Below are 21,270 nucleotides of genomic sequence, written 5' to 3'. Positions count from 1 at the left end.
GCGATTTTTTAAAATTTGGTAAAAATTGAATTAAATCATCTGTGCAAAATAAAAAATGCAATCATTTAATTGTAATTTTGATGACTAATAATTAAATGTGGTAAGGATGGCCTTGTTTTGATCAGGCTAAATTGTATTGTATTTACTTTTAATTATTGACCAACAGACTCGAGAGACATCTGCCAACGCTTTGACCTTGGCAGTTGTGCCTTTATTTGCAAATGATAATACTGTTGCGCAGTCTGAAGATATGGAAGTGGATGTCGAGATTGAGAATTGTGAAACAAGTTTCCATCTGTATGTCGATTTATAGGGCATTAATTGGATCATGCAGGCATAAATTAGGGAGGCATTACGTTGATGCCCAAACATGCTCCCCATTTTGCAATGCACACGCATGAGCGTACACGCACGAAAACCACAACATCGACTTGCCAAGATACCGGTCTGCTCGCAGAAGATCCAGTTCTCACCAACGGAGCGCACAATTGATAATGTGCACAACAAAGGCGACGAGACACATATATAAGACAAGACCAGCGCTAGTAATATTTTAGAAACATTAGTAATAAAACCCTTTATGAAATCACCCATACTTTTCTAACACTAGCTAACTAGTGCTTCTCACACCCTCCTCTTACATAACAATATGAAATATGAAATTGTACTTGCATTGGTTTAAAACATTCCAGTTTTTTAAAAGTTTACGTGGCAGCAACATGTTATAACACCACAGGCAATAATAAAAATTATATTATTGATTTAATAAAAGCAATATAAAAACAACAAACTAAGCTGTATATATGAAAAATCAAAGCTATTTGGTAAAATTGTGTTCATTTTTTATTTTATATTCAAATTTTTTTTTGCTTCATCTATTTTTGCCATCGTAAGCTTAATCCAATAATCTACAAATAATATGTTAACCATGTTCTTTTCATTACACAGCGTAGTATCAAGACTTTCAAATTTATAATTATACTTTCCTGGTTGCTTTGAAATTTTAATATTGCCCATCAAGCTAAAATCTTTTGGGCATTTTGATCCTATAAAGCCAATATGGAATTCTTCTAAGTCGTTCATAAAAAGGCTATAATTTATCTTATACGATGTCATCTTTTCAAAGTTATTCAATATTATTCTGTCTTCATCATTTGAATTACCCACTGTTAACTACTGTAAAACAAATATAAATAGAGTTAATTAGTATGAAGTAGGGGTTTTATGCATGTAGGATATGTGTATTTGCATTTTGTACACTTGCTTTTTTGGACGTGATGGGGGAGTCCTGTGTTTTCTTGGATTGCTTGGTTGGCTTGGTTGGCTTAGAAGACGACATGGCAAATGAATAACAATTAATAGACAGACGTGTTAGAACAAATAGTATTGTAGTGATAAAAATAATGAAAAGAAGCTATTGAGGTGGAAAAGTGTATGGTTTTTATAGGTATAGGTCAAATAATTTTCATCTGAATGAATTAACATAAAAATATTTTTAATGAGCCATTTCGCAAAAAAAGCGTACATAGGTATGTCAAAAAAACTACAAGCAAATCCATTAATTGTGTAAAAAGAGTGGATATACTTGTTCTATTTATAGACTTTTAAAATAACTTTTAAAATGTTATAGTATACTTACTCTCAATAATAAAAAGAAAAAAACCAAAAATAACATTACAATGTAAAAAGAACATATATTTACTCTATTTTTAGGTTTACTTTTAAATAGAGTACTTTAAACCTACACCTACCCGTATAATTATTTTCAGTTAAAGAAGGGTTCAGAGAAAGAAGACAGATACATTAGTTAAAGACGGATTTACTTTGTGGGCCTACATGAATCCATAAAGTTTGCACCCATTTACTCATAAAGAGGCGTGTTGTGCTACTGAATTTAGCGCGGGGAATTTACTAATGTACGACTTTATTTGCCAAACGCAATAAACCTGTCTAAAATAATTTACTTGATTATAGATAAGTAAAAATGGCTGTATTAAAATCTAATGTTTTCTCTCATTACATTTTTTTCTGCCAATGAGTAAAAAATAATTTATTAAATCAATATATCAAGGCAAATTCAAATAAAGAAAATGTATCTCCAAAGTATAAATATTTGCTTTGCAGGTTTTCTCCGTACATTATTAAACATAATTCCACACAAACATCCTAGAATAGCTGGGTTTGTGCGTTGTTTAAATTTTTCAAATGGGTTTTCTACAACATGCAGTTGTAAATAATAAATAAAGATGCTGGTTGAATTTTGCACTTTATTTTTAATCCAGCCATAAATATGAAGAATAATAAAATTAAAAAATTATTCGGTGATATAAAAAATAGACACTAATGTAAACATAGCAATGCCCAAAGCTAACTAATAATATTGTTTATTGGCTATTGTTTAATTTTTTAAATAATTTTAAGGCTTTATTACCCCTTGTTTCAATCAATCCACAACACTCCCTTAGTCGGGGATAGACGTTGCTCATTTTAATTACATACAATTTATTGTTTAGTTTCCATTCGTATAGAGCAAGGGGGTTTGTTTTCCAATCTGTCCGTATATTTCCATTTTTGTCGTAACAACTTTCTAAATATAATGCGCCTTTCATTTGAACCAGGCAAATATAACCATGTTTTCCCTGAATATCTTTAATAAATTGCCCTAGATTATCCAATTTGAGCTCTTTGATTTTTTTTATAATTTCCTATAGTATACAGTATATGCAAATAAAATTAGTTTAAGCAAACAAAAGGAAAATAATATGAAAAATGTGTAGATTTGTGTGTATGTGGTCAACTTACATTTGTGGCCATAAGTTCGGGGCCGTTGTTACTTGTGGTGGACATGAAAATGAAGTATACACTTGGTGAATAATACTTTTTAAAATAACTAGTAGTATGTTAAAAATAAAGAATAATAAGAAGAGGAAAAAAAGGAAAAGGAAGGAGAATAAGTAAAAAAAATGTAAAAATGTGTGGAAAATAATAAGGAAAGCAAGTGCAAAAATTTTATATTAATTGTACAATGAAAACAAGAATTTGACAGTCTTTGTCTTGTATAAAGTAAAAAGCGAGTACGGCTAAAACTTCTAAAAAAGAAAACTGGGAAACCTTCACATTGAGTCTTCCCATATCGTGTTTTTTTAATTGGCCATGGCCTGTTGCACTTGCCATGGTCCAATTCGACTGTATTTCCAATTAAGCTCACATATAACAGGTTTTGTTGACTCTGTATCATTGTACGAATAATTTTCAGATTTTCAGCAAAAAACATGGCATTGTTATGTTATTGTGTCAAGTATTATTCAGTACACGTGACACAAACCAATTGTATACACTCCTGCGAGCAGCAGCCAAAGTAATTTTTGCGTGCATTTTATTTTCCAATCAACTGCGATCAGCCACTCGCCCACTCATTTAGACATACACATACTCAAACACTTCATTTAATTTTTCACATGGGGCTGGGTTACAAAAAGCTGGAGAATGGAATCAATAAGTTCCGGTGCGTCAACGGCACCAAGAATGCGCAAGAGATGATGCGCTCAATACGGATCCACGACGCATACACAGCCAGGATTCTGGACGAAGTGTGGGAGGAAGACGGCAGCTGGGACGCTCTATACAAGCGCAAGGCCAAGTCTGGATTAGACGAGGTCTCGCTGGCACACTTCCAGGCAGCCGCCTGCTACCGGCAGAGCAACTTCCTTGCGGCGTACAACCACCAACTGGCATCCTACAATGCCTTCTTGCGCGTCTTCCTTGAAATGACTCGATGGGGCGTACACACGCTGTTTGCCATAAGCAAGGATTTGAGCGAAATTGCGTTGCGCGCTGATATGCAGCTCAGGGCGGCGGGCGCGCCAACAGGAAAAATGGAGGAGGCGACGCGGGCAATCAACCAGGGGTTTTCTATGTGCATGACCGACAGAGAGCCTGTTCTGAACCAGTCGCGCAAATGGGGTACGTACCATATGGCTAACCTGTTGTTTGGCCTGTACCTGCGGCTCCACGCCTACAACTTATGCGTCAGCATGATCCGCGCCATTCGCGCGTCGGAGCTGCCGCCACTCGAGGCATTTCCAATGAGCGACCAGGTGACGTTCCGCTTCTACCGTGGCATGTTGTCGTTCCGCTCGGAAAAGTATCATGCGGCCAAAGAGGATCTACTATTTGCCTTGGAGCATTGCCACCGCAGCGCGTACAGCAACAAGACCCGGATCCTCATCTACCTCGCCCCCATGCTGATGATGGAGGGCCGGATGCCACACTCGCGTATTCTGCGCAGGTACCCGGTCATCAAGGCTCTCTACAGTGATATAGCGCAGGCGGCGAAGGCCGGAAATATCGGGCGTTTCGCCGCGCTGATGGCTGAGAAGGAGCAGCAACTAATGGATCTGGGCGTCTTTCTGGCTGTCGAGCACGTGCACAAGATTGCCGTGAGGCAGCTGTTGTACAAAGTGTACTTGATTGACGGTAAGCCCAGCCGTATTTCGTTCGAGCGCTTTGCCCAGGGATTTACAGCCGCTGGTCTGCCGATGGACGTGGCTGGCGTCGAGTGCATTCTGGTTGACATGATTTTTGTGGGATACATTAAGGGCTACTTGGCCCACGAGCATGGTATGGCGGTGCTCAGTAAGCAGGTACCCTTCCCGCCAATTACTAGCTGCCCAGCGCCAACAAGTCCCTCGAATGGTATCTGAAGGAGAAAAAAGAACGCCATTTTTTTCAGTCCGCAGCTGTATTTCAATATCCAATTTTTGACTTTCTGGGAAACGTCGAGATCGCGGCCAAAAAAAAGTTTGCACGATTTTCATCGTCCTACTTTTTTCTTTTGTTTGCAATTTAACGAATATTTTACTCACTCCCTTTCAATTTTAAAACCACAGCTTGTAATTACTCTTGCATTTCATTTATTTCTACTGTTCAATTTGTATACACCAACACCAGTTTCACTCTACACGCCAACGAAACAACGAGGGAATAAATATGGCCAAACGAGGTGGCGACGTTAGCCTCAGCCTGGAGTCGTCCGAAAGGTAAACCACCCGAAACAACAAAAAATAAAGCCCACGCCTTGTACGCAGTCCTTATACGCCCTGGTGTGAGATCTTTTCTCTCGCTTGTTTCTACTTACATTCTCGTTCATTTTTGCTTTTTTGTCACCAACTTTGGCTCTGCGAACTAGGAAGCGTTTGCGAAACGCTGTGTCTATGCCTCTGATGCCGTGGGCCGCAACGCATACTACTGAAGACGCGCGCTGTGCCGATCTGATCTCCAACCTGCTACAGCGCGCTCGCAGCGGATCCCTGTCGCAACGCACGGACACCGCAGCACAACTGGTGCAGAGCCTCAGGCAACTACAGTCATTCGGAACCGATGCTGCACAAATGGCGTTTAACGGGGTTTATGGCAGCGTGTTGGAGTGTGTTAGCCAACTCATTGGACAGCTCAAACAGGTAAGCTGCTCGGGTTAGCTTATAAACAATAAAATGCATAAAGGTAGACATGCGTATATGTGGATGACAATTGCGCATTCATTCGGTTACTAACTGTTTTTTCTTTTTGATTGATGCATTGGCGAGTAGGCCGATCTCGACAGCAGCTGCGGTGGTATTGGAAGTAGCGACGAGGAACCGATGCTGGCATCATTTGCCAGCGTGTATCAGCACCTGGTGGAGCTGATCGCTAGGCACTCCGAGTGTACGTGTGACATATCTTTAAAAATCATTATCTGAAAGCAATTTCGTACTGTGCGCTGACTACATTTTACTGGCGTTTTCGCCCAAACTTTTCTGTGGGAGAGGGTTCTGTACTTTTTTTCTATAGATTTACGCAGCCACAGTGACGCCGCTACTGGCGACTTGCATGAACAGACAGCCCGGGGGCTCGCCCTGGTGGCCTTGCCACTGGCAACAGAATTTTTAGCCGCAAGCGCAGCTTTGACAGCAGAATCCTCGAACACAATGGTTACAGCAGCACCAAGTATTCTGGGCGTTTCTGCTGGCCCACGGATGCGCGCAATATCTCGGCGCAATGCAACAGCATCACTAATTGCCACAGTATTGTTAGACAACGCGTACTCAGATGACTGCATTTTGTGGACGACATCTTCATTCTCATGGTGCCTATCTCAGACCTCAGATACCGCGCTGCGCCTGGTTGCGTGGTCGTTGTTTCCGCTTTTTTGTCTGCGCACTGGTTTTGGCGGCGTGGACGGATTCTCGGCTGTTGCTGGTGGGTCGCGTGTCACTGTGGGCGACCCGGATGAGCTTCTTGAAGTGGTTGGTAATTCGATCGGGTACGTAGCCTGCGCGCGATCCGGCTGCCTGCATTTGCGGTCCGCCGCTGTATCTGCATGCTTGAAATGGGGTATGGGAGAAGGTCCCGTGCCTGTGGTCAGCTATACCAGCGGCATGGCCTCAATATACGGATGCTCCGCGTGCGACCTGCAATATGGAAGCGATATACCGCAAGCAGCAGATAAGAGGCCGCACAGGGCCGTGTCGCTTAGCAGCTGGGTTCCGTATTGGTTTATTGCGTCCGGAAATCTGCGCGAGGACACATCGGTGCAGTTCGTGCGCGGGGTGTCGCGGTTCGTTCGTCACGCTGCAGCCGAGGACATCGGTTTGCATGCGTCGCCGCTGGGCCGCGGTATAATACGCCGGCTGTCGAGTAATGACCGTGAAATGAGGCTGGCAGCCGTGGACGCAATCCTGGCGTACTCGTGCGCTCACCCGGGCGACTCAGAGCAAATATCCCAGATAAAGCGCGCCAACCGCATGGAGACTGTGGGCACGCTGCGTGGCCTGGTGCGGGGGCTCCACAGCCCCAGCATTGTTGAAGAGACCCTGGAGCTGGCTGCTGGAGGGCTGGGCTGCGCCTGCCAGCTCTATGACGACGCCCTGGGCGAGGTCATGTCGTTTCTGATGGGCTACTACTGCGGCGACAACGTATTTCTACGGGCTGTGGCGATGGAACAGGTGCTGCGGGTTGCCAAGAAGCAAATAATCTCACCCGCCCGGCTGCTAGCTCTTCATGCCAGGAGCATCACGTGCACGCTGGCCAATATCTTGGACCAGCAGTCGCCGCGGCCCTTTGTGCACTGCATGAGCATTCTGAAGACCACGCCGCAGCAGTTCTTATCTGCACACCAGGATATCGTGGTGCCGCACCTTGTGGCCACAGGCAATGAAAGGGCACTGAGAAACGTTGCTGATATTTTAGAGATTCGGCTGCCCGTACTGTGCGTCAACCAGGCGCCGGCCGTCTTTGTCAAGATATTTCTCATGGACGACCAGCTTATGCACCAGGCTCTGCTGCGCTTTGTCCGGCTCATTTCGGCTGGGTCTGACAGCGACGGCAAGCAGGACGAGGTGGAGGTGAACATCCCGAGCCTGCTGCGTTCGTGTTCAGTCAAGCTGATTTTCAATCTCGTTCTGTCTCTGGGCGAGGAGGACAACGTGCTCCGAAAGCGGGCCCGGAGCGCACTACTGACTGTCCAAAGCATTCTCGGCAGCTCAGCATCAGACGAACAACAAGGCGTGACAACCATTGTGCAACGGAGCGTTAGTAACTTGAAAGACGTGTCAACTACGGAAAGCCCCAAGTCTGGAAAACAAGCGGGGCAATCGGCTGCGAGCGCAGAGCTGGCCGCCTTTCTGTCCCAGCATATTCTTGGCGTCATGGCGTATGTGAACGAGCTTTTGCGTGATTCGGATGGCTGCACCAGTGATGCTGCGCGCCAAGGCCCGCGCGCCAAGCACAAGGCGTTGCGCGCAATCGGCGAGCTGGTCACTTTGCTCGGATCGCGGTCGACCCCACACACAAACAACATTGTTGCGTCACTCACGCCATCGCTGCAAGGGCCTCTGTGCGCACCAGCGTTTCACTCGTGGGTGGTTCTAGCCAAGAACCTGTCCAAGGTGTCGCTGTCCGTGGATCAAGTCAATGCGCTCTTGGTTCCCCTGATAACAGCATTTCTTGCTAGTAGCGACGCCGAAGTGCGGAGCGGCGCTGCGAGCGCCATCAACTCTGTTGTTGCACGGCACCAACATAATATCAATACGCATATTGAGAGGGTGTGCCCGATTCCTGACGACCCGCTGCTGACCAGCGCGCGGGCCATCTTGCAGGGCTTCTTTTCGGGCGCAGCCCTTCGCGAGAGACTGTCTAGTCTGACGCAGATGCTCAAAACCAAGGACTCAACAATAGTCTTGTGCGCTTCCCGAGAGCTGTGCACCATGCTCCAACAACACGATGAGCAGGTTATTGCGTGGAAGCAGATGTTTGTCCAAAAGGGCAGCTCCCCCAATTCCCACAGGGACAACAGTAACGGCAGCCGGTTCAGGGATCGCAGCAACGTTGCCGCAGACGTTAGACTCCTCAATAGCGTCATAGAGACACTCAGAGCTGCGTGCAGCCATTCCAACACTGCGCATCGGCTTGGAGAACTGGCCTCCGCCAGCTGTGCGGCTTGCCTGGCGGTTATCGGGGTCGTCGACAGTCGCGCGCTGGAAAACAAGTCGCACTCGGACGGCTCCGACATGGCCAGGCCAGCAGTGAGTGTGGGCCACAACCAGCCGGCGCTGTACAATCTGCACGATAAGGACGAGCAGGTTGAATTCGTGTGTACGTTGATTGTCGACTACCTGGCACACGCATTTGCCATGGCGCCATCCCCCAGCGTGCAGACATGTGCGGCGTACAGCATTCAGGAGCTACTGAGATTTGTCGGATTCACCAAGGAGCTCATATTCAATGACACTGACAACGGATCCGCCGACAACGAGTTATTGACGGCAGAAAATGCCCGGAAGAAGCGCGAGACTGCCAAGCGGACATTGCGGGACAGGGCGCATGCCGAGCAGCTGAAGCAGCGCTGGGACGTACTCCCATCCAATGTCGTTGAGGTTATCAAGCCTCTTTTAAATTCAAAGTACACGATTCAGTCGTCCGGCCGGAAAACCGCAGAGTTTGACCGCAGTGCCAGAGTGCCATGCATTGCGCGGTCTGCCAACCATATTGCGTGGCTGCGCTCCTGGATGGTTGATATCACCAATGCGCTACCTGACTTGAGCCCCGCCGCGCGCATGTTCAAGGTATGCACGAGTGCGATGAAGGAGAGCTCGGCAGACATGCTGCTGTTCCTTCTACCGCAAATCGCGTACCAGTACTGCTTGTACACGAGCAGTAAAGCCACGGGGGCAGGAAGGTCAGCGGACAAGGAAAAGCCCATTGTTATCGAGGACGATGAAGACGACGAAGACACCATGGACGTCGATTCCAAGGACTCTGTGCTAGGCTACATCATTGTTGACGAAATCAAGGCGGTTTTCTCGCTCGATTCCTCATCGATATCTTTGCCCGGAGACCAGTGGCGGCTATGCAAGGAGGTTGGTCTGGACTTGCTGGACACGTTCGCTAGCCATGTGCGCGTAATGCAGATGGCCCGTGTCAAAGACAAGCGCAGCACTCGAAAGGACTCGCGGTTGGTGAATATGACCGCCGAGGAGCGTGCCCTTTTGGCTCTAGTAAGCTCGGTATCACACGAGACCATCGCACGGGTCGCCATGTCCTGCCACCAGTACGAGCGCGCCATGCTGCACACCGAGCTGGCCCTGCGCGAGAACTCTCTTGGCAAGTTCAGTACGTTGTTTGGCAACGTTGACGACTCGGTCATGGCGACGGTCCAAGAGTTGTACTTTGGCATGGGCGACGTGGACGGCGTAATTGGCGTCTCGCTTTGTCGCAAGCAGACTGACTATAAGCTGGATATCCGCAAGTACGAAATCGAGGGCAATTGGTCGCATGCGCTTATCGGCCACGAGTCGCTGCTTCGCGCACAGCCCGAAAATGAGGATTACCAGAGGAGCTGGATCAGCTGCTTGCAGAACATGGGCCAGTGGGAGGGCGCGTGGTCGACGTCTAGGGAGCTTTTCCGCCCGAGTCCCCGAAACGAGGACGAACAGCAGCTTAACTCGGCCTGCTTCGCGGCTGCTTGGCGCCTGGGCAAATGGGACTGGGTCGAGGACACTGTGCAAAGTGGCACCATAGGCGAGTCATCAGGCTCGCACCAGCCGCTTCCCGAATTCAACGCCCTCAACAGCGCTATGCTTCTGCGCCTGAGTCGCGAGCAAAGGTCCGGCGCTACGTGCAATTTGAAATTGCCGCTGCCACTGCGGGCGTTTGTGCTGGGCCAGGACAATGGGAGGGGCATTCTGCGTGGCCCATTTGCCAAGCTGGCCAACCTGGCGCTGGCTTCTATCGGGCATGGCGTCGCCCACACTGCAGCGCTGCGCTCATCGGTGCTCGGCAGCTCGCAGGTCGCCACGTCGGCCAGCAAGGCGCCGAGCGAGGTGTACGCACATATGCTCGGCGATATTGCAATAATGACTAGCCATCTGGGGGGCATGGATAGCTACAACTGCGACTGCGAAGAGTACTCAGAGAAGCTGGGCGACCTGTTTGAACAGTGGCGGAGGCGTGTGCTGTGCCTGCCCGAGGCATATTCGGTGCAGGAGCCCATTTTGATGCTGCATTCGCGGCTCTACGACATACTGCTGAGCCGCATGGAGGCTGGTGGCAACCATGGGCATTGTTTGCGCTCTGGTGGAACCAGCGGCTGCGCGTGCGCGGAGATGACGATGCGCCAAAAAGTGTGCACGAATCTGCAGGCAGCGCAGCTAGCGCGGATGGCCGGATTCCGTGCTACATCGATGGGGATTTTGGTGCATGCCGATCTGACATGCTCCGCCACGCCGGCGCTCCGGGCGCTGATCCAGACTGAGCACGCGCGGATCCTTTGGGACGAGGGGCACACGGCGGACGCCATGTCATCCCTCATTCACGTCACCAACAGCTTGAATGAGCAGCTCAAGCTGCCGAGCCTTACGGCGTCTATCTTAGACACTCCCACTGTCAGGAGCACGATTCCGCTGTCGTCTGGCCCAACTAGAAAGAAAGAGGGCGAGCTGTTGACCGATGTCGAGAATGCGTTTGTCAAGGCAATGATGCCGCTACTCAGTTGGCAGACGGCGACCAACTCGGCCCCGCCGTCGGTCCTGGTGGGCCGCTACGAGCAGATAATCAATATCCACGATAGCGCCAAGGCGTTCTACGCGATGGGCCGTCTGAATGACGTGCTGTTTTCTGCGATGGACAGTAGGATGATGACGCGGGTGTTGAAGGAGAAAGAGACAGAGAACCACGAGAAGAAGCGACTGATGCTGCAGCTGTGCCTGCTTCGCTACTATTGTCGCTCGATCCTGTGTAGCTCGCGTTTCTTGTTCCAGGCGCTCCCACGGCTGCTGACTGTCTGGTTCGAGTTTAGCAACACATCGGGCCCCATTCCCGAAAAGCCCGACCCCAAGCGGATGACTGCAGGCGTCATCGCCAAGCAGATCGACTCGCTAATCACTAATATGACGAACCGACTGCCCACACACAACTTCTTGATTGTTCTATCACAACTGGTCTCGCGGATCTGCCACGACAACATGGACGTGTTCAAGCACCTACAGAGGATTATCCTTCAGCTGCTAGAGATGTTCCCACAGCAAACGCTGTGGCAGCTGATGGGCGTTCAGCGGTCGACGTTCGCGGTGCGCGCGCAGCGCTGCCACATGATTTTGGAAATGGCAAAGACCATTCCCGGTCCCATGGACATGGCGGGCGGCGGGCGCGCTCCTCACAAGGTCGGCACGCTGATTGAGCAGGCGTCCAAGCTGACCGACCTGCTGCTTAACTTGTCCAATGCCACACCGACGCCACAAAGCTCGCTGGTCATGCAGATGTCCAAGGACTTTCCGATGTTGGCCAAGTATACGTCGCTCGACATTATTATCCCCCTGCAGCAAAGCATGGTGCCGACCCTAGACGATGTGACAAGAAACCCCGAATTTGAGTTGGCACTTTCTTCGGTTGTTGCCGGGGAGCCGCACTCCCAGAGGAATGGTTCTGCACTTTCTGGCTCGCAGCACACCATGATACACCAGCCGTTCTCAGGTGATCTGCCAACCATTAGTAGCTTTGCGAACGAAATCGAAGTTATGCTGTCGCTCCAGAGGCCCAAGAAAATCACTATAATCGGCAGCAATGGCAAGAGGTACAGCTTTTTGTGCAAGCCCAAGGACGACCTTCGCAAGGACTCGCGGCTAATGGAGTTCAACTCGATGATTAACAAGCTTTTGAGTGCTGGCACAGAGACGCACAAGCGTGGGCTCCATATTCGCACATACGCTGTAGTCCCGCTGAACGAGGAGTGTGGGCTGATTCAGTGGATCTCTCCGACCATCGGTATTCGTCAAATTCTGAGCAAGCTGTACAAGGCTCACAATGTGGTCGTGGGTACTGAGCGTATCAAGGAGATTCTGCGCACCCCTAGTACCACGTCTCCGTTTGCAGAGACATTCACCAAAAAGCTGCTGCCGCTGTTCCCATCGGTCATGCATGAGTGGTACTTGCAATCATTCCCCAACCCACTCTGCTGGCTGGCCAGCCGAACCAACTTTACTCGGAGCGCGGCTGTCATGTCCATGGTCGGGTACATCCTTGGTTTGGGTGACCGTCATTGCGAGAATATTTTGATTGACGAGAGCACTGGCGGTGTAGTGCATGTCGATTTTAACTGCTTGTTCGAAAAGGGACTGAAGCTTGACAAGCCCGAGAGGGTGCCCTTCCGTTTGACTCACAACATGGTCGATGCGATGGGGGTCACTGGCTACGAGGGCATGTTCAGAAAGACGTGCGAGATGACGCTAAGTCTGCTGCGCGAGAACCGAGACTCACTGATGTCTGTGCTCGAGGCCTTTCTTCACGACCCGCTAGTTGAGTGGAGCAAACCTGTGACCCGGGCAAGCCGCACAGTGGCTGCCAACAAGGAGAGCGGCCTTCAGCAACCCAATGCGGAGGCCACAAGAAGCCTGGCTATAATTAGCCGCAAGCTGCAGGGCACTCACCAGTCTATGACCCCACTCTCTGTTGAGGGCCATGTCGATGCACTCATCCGTGAGGCTACAAGCCCCGAGCGCCTTTTCCAGATGTATATTGGATGGTCGGCATACACCTAGACTGACGTGTGTCTTGTGTGAGTCCTGGTTGCGGTGGCATTTGCTTTTGCTCTTATTTTTCAATTAAAATATCTATAATGTAAAAAAATTGGCATTTACAAAGCGTTATTTCGCTTTGTATAATCCATTTATGATATCTTTTCCTTGGCTTTATTTTACGTTTAGAAATAAGTGCTTTTCCAAGCTACTTTCCTCAATTTTTTATTCCAACCTTTGTATACAAAAAGAAAGGTTTTGTAAAAAAGAAAAGCGCTCAATAGTGAGTGAACATACAAGTTGCCCTGCCTTGCCCTGTCTCGCTTTCTCTTTCATTTTATCCATTTTTCTTTTATTTCCAGTTGTCATTTTTATTGTATTTTTATTTATTATGTCAGATAGTATTAAATCAGAAAACCGCATGGCTCAAACAGTATACAGCGACGACAGCGTTCCGACGGTAAGTATATGATGAAAAGGCACGTCTCTATATCGCTTTATTGATTTAAGTTAATAAATTTCTGGGCTGTGCTTATATTATAATCTGGTATAGATTGATATCAAGTTAGAAAGAAACGCAAAGAGAGCAAATCGATTTGTGAGATCGGGAGTTTTGAATAACCGTAGCCTGTACATATTACAGCCAAATGATCCCAGTGCATCGAAGACGCTAAGAATTCAGGACGGCGAACAATTAGACTATCAAAAGTTATTTTGTCACTTTGTCATATTCAAGGAAAAGGGATCAAAAAAGCTAAAGCTCAAGGTGGCGCCTGGTAGTATTGACACAGAGAATTTGCAGACATATAAGGATTGTGCATTAAAAGTATGCACGCTATTAAATAAAGGATATAGAAGATGCATCCACTATTGTGATCAGCCACTAGATTTACCGATGGTGGTCTGAGCAAAACGCAGACTTTTTTATTGAAATATCTTTTTTGGCTACTTTAGTTATTATTTTCAATATGTATTTATCCGTACTTTTATAATAAAGAAACGAACAAATATAAGAAATAATGTTCAAGTACCAATAAATAATGCTGCCATTAAATAGCTGAGACACATATGGATGCTTGTTGAAAATCCAGTATTTGTTTGCCCACAGTGGCAGGCCACTCATATTCAAATTGTGTTATAGAAAGTAATAAAAGCTAAAAAAACACAACGTGCTGTATTATTAGGTATTAACATATGCGACGTTGGAATTTTCTCAACTGTCATATGTGCACTGCTGGCTCAATTTTGGACAATTATATTTTACAGTAAAGATAATTGGCAGCAAAATCACATTTACAGGTATAATACATTTTTATTGGAAAGGTGGCTGCAGTATTTGGCGCTGTAGTCATCCTCAATTATTTTTCTGCTAACAATATTATAATAAGAGGGGGGTGTGAAGAGCACTAGTTAGCTAGTGTTAGAAAATGGGGTTGAATTTATAAAAGGGTTTATTACTAATGTTTCTAAAATATTACTAGGGCCGGCCTCATCTTATATATGTGCCTTGTCGCCTTTGTTGTGCACATTGCCAACTGTGCACTCTGTTGGCGAGAACTGGTTATTCTGCGAGCAGACCGGTATCTTGGCAAGTCAATTTTGTGGTTTTCATGCGTGTACGCTCATGCGTGTACATTGCAAAATGGGGAACATGTTTGGACATCAATGTAATGCCTCCCTAATTTACGCCTGCATAATCCAATTAGTACCCTATCAATTGGCATGCAGATAAAAACTTGTTTCACGATTCTCAACCTCGACATCCACTTCCATATCTTTGGGCTGCGTAACAATAAGCTATATATAATTATATAATGTGGGAATCCCTCGGCATGTATTTTTTTTTAATTTTTTTTGCTCATTATTTACCTCCTACCGTTATACATTTTAAGAATATTGCACGCACGCACGCACAAATAAATAAATACACTCAATATATCATGGTATCGTTTTTTAAGGGCAGAAACTCAAAAGCAAAAAATTTAAAGACAAGTAATAATTGTTTTATAGTACCGCTATTCCACATTAAGGCACCCAATGCTATTTGTGTTGTTTAACTAAACTGACCTGTATTGTTTAAATTGTGCTGTATAGATAGATAAACTGGAATTGATCGAAGAGGCGGGCCCATCCACCCACTATTTGCGATTGGCATTGGATGAGGGAAAGTTGTCTTCCATTAAGTTGTACATGTTTAAAATAAAAAGTATCATCGATTCCCAGACATATGGACTTTATTTTGAGGATAAAGCCAAGAAAAAGTAAAGTACTCTTGATAAATTCTGCTACTATGAGCTGTCAAAGAATAATAAAAAGTTGGAACTCATTTTAGTAAATAGAAGCCCTAATAGTGTAAAACCTTTTAAAGAAAACGCAAATCTAGTATGTAACACGCTTAATAAGGGTGTTGAAGAAAATTATAATTATTATACATATGTTGAGGAATGATGAACGCAAACAATAATTTTTAATTTGCAATTGTTTTATTTTTATTTAGTGCCTAGCTGCCATTATTAATTGAGAGTAGTATTTTTTTTAATTATTTGCTATTAATATTATAGATTATTAATTAACATATTTTTATTTGTAATTTAAAAGTAATGCAATCGTTTGGCAGGTGCACTCTTAATGAATATCTTGCAGCTGCTGCATTTTTCAGAACTTGGGTGTGATACAAGGAATTACGGCTTGTCTCCGGCGATTGATTAATGAATCAATTGCTAGTTAATTCCCTACTTGGATATGCGGGAATTCATACGCACACATAAGTACTAATGAATATAAACAGTGGAGGCTGTTCATCCCTTAGCTTTCTTTTAGTTCATTTTGTTCAATATATATATTTCTAACATGGCATTGGGTATCTGACAGATATTATATTTAAATAACTCAAGAAGCGTGTCGACGCCCACTACCAAGACAAGAAGTTGGTTTTAAATATAAGGCGCCGCTAAAAGGAATTGACATATGATTGGTACACAACTTTGTTTAAGAACCTATAAGGCAGGGGCGCAAATCAAGCACCAATTTTTGTAGACAAAATTGTATATAGACAGTATGAATGGTGCAAGAAGCAGTACAATCTTCAGTTTGAACAAGATAACAATAGTGAAACCCAGGCCCCATTGCTGGGAATATAAAGTGCCCGGATTTAACTTTTATTTGCGTTGGTTATCAAAAATTACGATGCTATTTTGCTTTTAATTATGAAATTAATATACTAAATTAAACACAATTAAATGATTTGTGATATAATTGAAAAGTCAGTGGTTATAGTGGGGAAAAACTAAAAAAAATATAAAGGGAGCAGCCTTTGCTATTTATGTTGGTGCATATTGTTGCTTTTAATATCGCACTTTTTCTTGCGTTAAAAAGGATATTTCCACTAATAAATTGAGTAGTGACATCATGTTAAACAGGCTCAACTTGATACATTGGAAAAATAATTTTGCAAAAAATGCGTGCTTGTGTACCTCCACAAAAAAATATTTAGCTTTTGCCTTCCCAACTATTAAAATTTTTTAGAACTCCTAAAGCTATTACGTGTAGAAAAATAATAACGCGTGCATTAAATCAATGATTGCAATTTTTGTTGTTGAATATTCCTTTGATGTAAACTGCTGATGTTTAAATATTCTTGCAATTGTACGTGCAGTCAGCACTTTTTTTTTTTAAAAAAAAAGTAATATATAGAGTCGACTATATTTTATGTTGCCTTAAAAATAAAAAGAGAGAGAGAGAGAAAAAAATAGGGCTGCTTGGAGCTGTAATAATCCTTTATTTTATCATGTGTATCTCACAGTCAGCCCTCCTGTCCATTTGAAAATAAATTATTTATTTTAAAAATAACTTTTGTTTCCCGTGCGTTCTCAAGTCTCGGTTGCAAACAAAAAAATTGGTTTTATATAATTATTTGCAACAATTTTTTGTATAATATTTTCAACAATTATTTGGAATAAATGAGGAAATGTTGTTGTGTCATTTATTTCAACATCAACTATGACTAAGAGTAAATATCGGTCTAGTACCTTTGGCTTATTTTCAAAGTCATGGTACTGTTGATTTTTTTATGAGGCATGCGTTAAAATACATCAGGGGTGGTTGAATTAAAGTAAATAAATTTGTTGTTGTTGTAAATGTAGTATAGTAACATATAGTAAAATGAAACGGGAGAAGTATATAAAATGAGTGTCTGGCATATTTTTTTCAGAATATTTTTCTTCATGACAATTTTGTTTGCAAATACATTACTTGGTTGAAGTTATCTCTCCCTTCACATTCACGCACGCACGTACAAATATACACAAACAAAAACAACGTTAACTATAATGGCGCTTTCAGTCTGGATTGCTTACGAACATATTCATATTCCAAAGGTAAATATACATTATTTTTATTAGCAATGTACCACTTCTATGTCGAATTTATTTCTCAATGCAACTAAATCACATAATTTTCCAAAAACCCATTTTTATTTTTTTTTATTTTTTTATGCAATAGCCTGTTGATCTGTATATTTCACCTCTAGCAGCCTACGGAATTCAATATATAAGAAATAACAATGGATTACGCCCTCCAGTCATTTTGTATTTATATAGAGCAAGGGATTTCGCAGTATCCAAGAAATATGGACTTTACACCAAAGAGGAGGGTTTGGCAGAGCAGAAATTGAGACAGATTCAAATGGTGGCTGGGTATCTTGATCCAAAAAGGTTCGAGGCGTTTGATGATAGCTGTCGGTATGAATTTTACAAACATGGTATGAGTCTGGAAATGACGATAGTTCATTTGCAAAATTCTCAGGTTTACCATTATTATGAAAAACTTGCTAAAGTTGTACGCGACAGATTTAACTTTGGTTTTTATAAAAACAGTGGACTTTGCTATAAATTTGTCAAAGGAGTCTAGTAATACGGTGTAAACGGCGGACATTACATTTTTTGTATGGATTCCAAACCTTTTGTTTTAAAAGGATTTATATGTCTACTTTTTTTATTAATTTTATTAATTTTTTTAAATAAAAACATGTGACTATTTCGTTATAGTAGTGACAGCTTCAATTACAACAAGAATAGAAAACTGAATTTCTTTTAGTAGACATGTTTGTTTTTGCACAGCACATGTGACTTTTAAAAGTTAATGTGCTCCGATTGCCACCCACGCACTATATCACGACATTCTCATGGCGTTTTCTTTTTTCTTTCTTTTTTTTTTACTTTTGTCTTTACTATTTTCATTCGAATTCGTCCATATATTTATATTATTGTACTTTTCCACACATTAAACAATAAAGTTTCCACCAAAAACCCAATCCAAACCAATTAATTTCAAACAGCTTTAAACCAATGGCGACAACAACCCGCAGTGAGCGACACTGGCAGCGGTCCGTGTCCATGCTCGGTGCGTGTCTAGCAACCACCACAGCTGGCACAGTCTACCTCTTCTCGACCTACGGGCCAGCACTCTCCCGACAACTCCACCTGAGCAGTACGCAAAGCAACCTCGTCGCAATCTCAGCCAACTATGGGCTCCTCCTCTCCGGGCCGCTCTTTGGGTGGCTAGCGGACACCCTCGGCCCACGCATCCTCTGCGCATTTGCAGCGGTAGGTTCGTTTTCGGCATTTTCCGCACTGGCGTACACGTACTCGGGGGATTTGGCGTTTCCTGGGTGGGTCGGGTTGGCTGGGTATATGGTTTTGGTCGGGGTTTCTTGCCAGGCGGTTAATATGAGCGCCATTACGGTGACTACGCGGAATTTTAAAGAGAATAGGGGCGCGGCTGTGTCCCTGTGTGTTGCGTTTTTCGGGCTGTCTCCGTTTGTTTTGTCGCATGTTAATTCGTGGTTTTTTGCTGGGTCCAATGGTGGCCCGCCGGATGTTTTTGGGTTTTTGAAGTTTTTGGCGATGCTGGGATTGGTCACTTCGTTGTTGGCGGCGGTTAGCTTGTCGGTTGTTGGGTTTGGGCCGAGCAGGTATCGGAGGGATATCCCACATGGGTTTATTGCTGATGGTAGCGCGGATAGCATTCTGGAGGAGAGCATGGATGAGGAGAGTGGGTTGGTCGGACAGGCGCAGCCCGGATACAGCGCTGGAGCGAATTCAGCTACGGATGCTGGTGCAAACTCTGCCACAGATTCCGCCCCTGCCATTGCTGCCAATGCGGGTGGTGGTCCAGGCGCGGTGGACTATGACACAGCGCGTGATCTTGGCGGCAAATCATATATAGGCGACCACGAAGCGCAGCTGCTCGCATTGGTTCTGTTTTTCTGCGCTGGTGTCGGAGTATTCTACAACAACAATGTCGGCACCATCGTCACAACGCTCTACCACTCATCCGTAGCGCACCCGGATGCTAGCACGGCGCAGCGGCTGATCAACCGGCACGTGGGGGCAATCAGCATGGGAAGCTTTATTGGTCGGCTGTCAATTGGAATCATCACTGATCTGTGTAAGCGCATTTGGCATGTGCCTCGGTCAGGGATTCTCGTCGGGGTGGTTTCGTCAACGGTTATTTCTCAGCTGGTTATTTTGAACGCGCGTAACTTGGAGGTGTTGCTGGTGGGGAGTGTATTGACGGGAGTGAGTTATGGGTTTATTTTTGGATTTGTCCCGTTGCTTGTCAGCGTGTGGTTTGGGACGAGACATTTCGGATCAAACTGGGGAATGACTAGTTTGTTTATTGGGTTTAGCGGACAGGGGTTGGGCGCGTTTTTCGGGTTCGTTTATGATCGCAATTTGCCCGATCAGGATTTGTCGAAGTGTCCTGGGGGCGTTTGCTATCGCAGTGCGTTTTTGCTGTCGACATTGGTTGCTGCTTGCGGGTGGGTTGCTGCTGTGGTGTTGGCAGGAAGGAGGGCAAGGAGGAGAAGGGAGAATCGGAGGGTGTGGGAGGCTGAGGAGTATGATCGCGCAAGATATGTGCCTTTCCGTCTGGCTGAGTAAGAAAAAAAAATTATTTGTTTTTTCAGTTCTGGAATTTTTTTTTTTTATCTTTTGTTGGCACTGGATTTATCTTTTTTATTTTATTTTATTTTATTTTATACACCTTTTTTATTACATTCATTATTACATTACATTACATTAAATCCACAATGTCAATAGTTGGTTTGGTTGGTAGAGGACTGTTTCGGCCAAACAGCGTCGTCTCAACGTAAGTAGGGGAGATAATAGAAAGCAGAATGAGACTTTTAATTTCATGAAGCATTTAACCATGCTAAAGTTGATTTAATTCAATTCAATTCAATTCAAAGCACTTTGTATTTTTAGGCACTCGCGGACATTCACACCGAAACACATGTATCGGCTACGCACAGCCCTGCTGCAACCACACAGCCAATACATCCCGTCGATCTACCGACAGCTCAGCACACAAAAGCAGCAGCAGCAGCAGCAGCAGCAGCCGCAAGAACGGCAGCAGCAACAGGCAGACACAGACGCAGACCATCGGGAAAAAATCCTCACGATCCCCAACGCACTCACAATGGCACGCATCGTATCATCGCCATACATCGGCTACTTGATAGTCCAGGGGCAGTACGAATGGGCGCTCAGCGGCTGTATAGTTTTCGGGCTCACAGATGCCTTGGACGGATACATAGCGCGCAAATACAACATGCAGTCCTTTGTCGGGTCCATCCTCGATCCGGCAGCAGACAAAATACTCATGACCACATTGACGCTTGCTCTGAGCTTCAATGGGTTGATGCCGGGGCTATTGGCAGGGGTTATCATTGGACGCGACCTGGCGTTGTCGCTGGCGGCGTTGGTGGTTCGGTGGGCGACTTTGCCCGAGCCTCGGACGGCGCGGAGGTACTTTGACTTGAGCGTTTTGTCCGTGGAGGTGCGGCCGACGCTGGTGAGCAAGTGGAACACGGCGCTGCAGCTGGCGCTTGTCGCAGCATCCCTGGCGGCACCGGTGTGCGGGGTTGCCGCCGCAGAGTGCATGCCGCTGGCTGCTCTGCAGTGGGCGACCGGCGCGACAACGGTGGCGTCGGGCGTCGGGTATCTTTTCTCCAGAGACGCCGTGCACAGGCTGACCAAGGCCGAGCTGGCCAAGCGCATGCCGAAGCCGCATGTGTTGCCTGGGCCCATTAAAAAGAAATAAAGAAATAAAGAAAAAGAAATAAAGAAGCAACGAGGCGACGAGGCGACGAGGCGACGAAGCGACGAAGCGACGAAGTGACGAAGCGACGAAGCGACGAAGTGACGAAGCGACGAAGTAACGA

General features: G+C 45.5%; 4 protein-coding genes across 4 annotated transcripts; all 4 read left to right on the top strand.

The window, feature by feature from the left end:
- Positions 1–3,402: 3,402 nt before the first annotated feature.
- BX661DRAFT_176209 (uncharacterized protein) lies at positions 3,403–4,836 on the top strand. The gene has a single exon (XM_051534285.1). The coding sequence runs from the start codon at positions 3,459–3,461 to the stop codon at positions 4,701–4,703; it is 1,245 nt and encodes a 414-aa protein (XP_051395552.1). The 5' UTR covers positions 3,403–3,458; the 3' UTR covers positions 4,704–4,836.
- Positions 4,837–13,209, top strand: BX661DRAFT_176208 (uncharacterized protein). The gene is made up of 4 exons (XM_051534284.1): positions 4,837–5,039; positions 5,189–5,459; positions 5,589–5,703; positions 5,830–13,209. The coding sequence occupies exons 1-4, from the start codon at positions 4,990–4,992 to the stop codon at positions 13,068–13,070; spliced, it is 7,677 nt and encodes a 2,558-aa protein (XP_051395551.1). The 5' UTR covers positions 4,837–4,989; the 3' UTR covers positions 13,071–13,209.
- Positions 13,210–18,257: 5,048 nt separating this feature from the next.
- Positions 18,258–20,302, top strand: BX661DRAFT_11504 (major facilitator superfamily domain-containing protein). The gene has a single exon (XM_051532418.1). It carries the CDS (start codon positions 18,392–18,394, stop codon positions 19,985–19,987), a length of 1,596 nt encoding a protein of 531 aa, XP_051395550.1. The 5' UTR covers positions 18,258–18,391; the 3' UTR covers positions 19,988–20,302.
- BX661DRAFT_176197 (CDP-alcohol phosphatidyltransferase-domain-containing protein) lies at positions 20,022–21,225 on the top strand. The gene has a single exon (XM_051534283.1). It carries the CDS (start codon positions 20,340–20,342, stop codon positions 21,147–21,149), a length of 810 nt encoding a protein of 269 aa, XP_051395549.1. The 5' UTR covers positions 20,022–20,339; the 3' UTR covers positions 21,150–21,225.
- Positions 21,226–21,270: the final 45 nt, after the last annotated feature.

This window comes from Kickxella alabastrina, assembly GCF_025024165.1.
Source record: "Kickxella alabastrina strain RSA 675 chromosome Unknown BX661scaffold_1, whole genome shotgun sequence".
NCBI lineage: Eukaryota > Fungi > Kickxellomycota > Kickxellomycetes > Kickxellales > Kickxellaceae > Kickxella > Kickxella alabastrina.
Note: the sequence above shows the minus strand (reverse complement) of the source record. Positions and strands in the feature narration are given on the sequence as shown.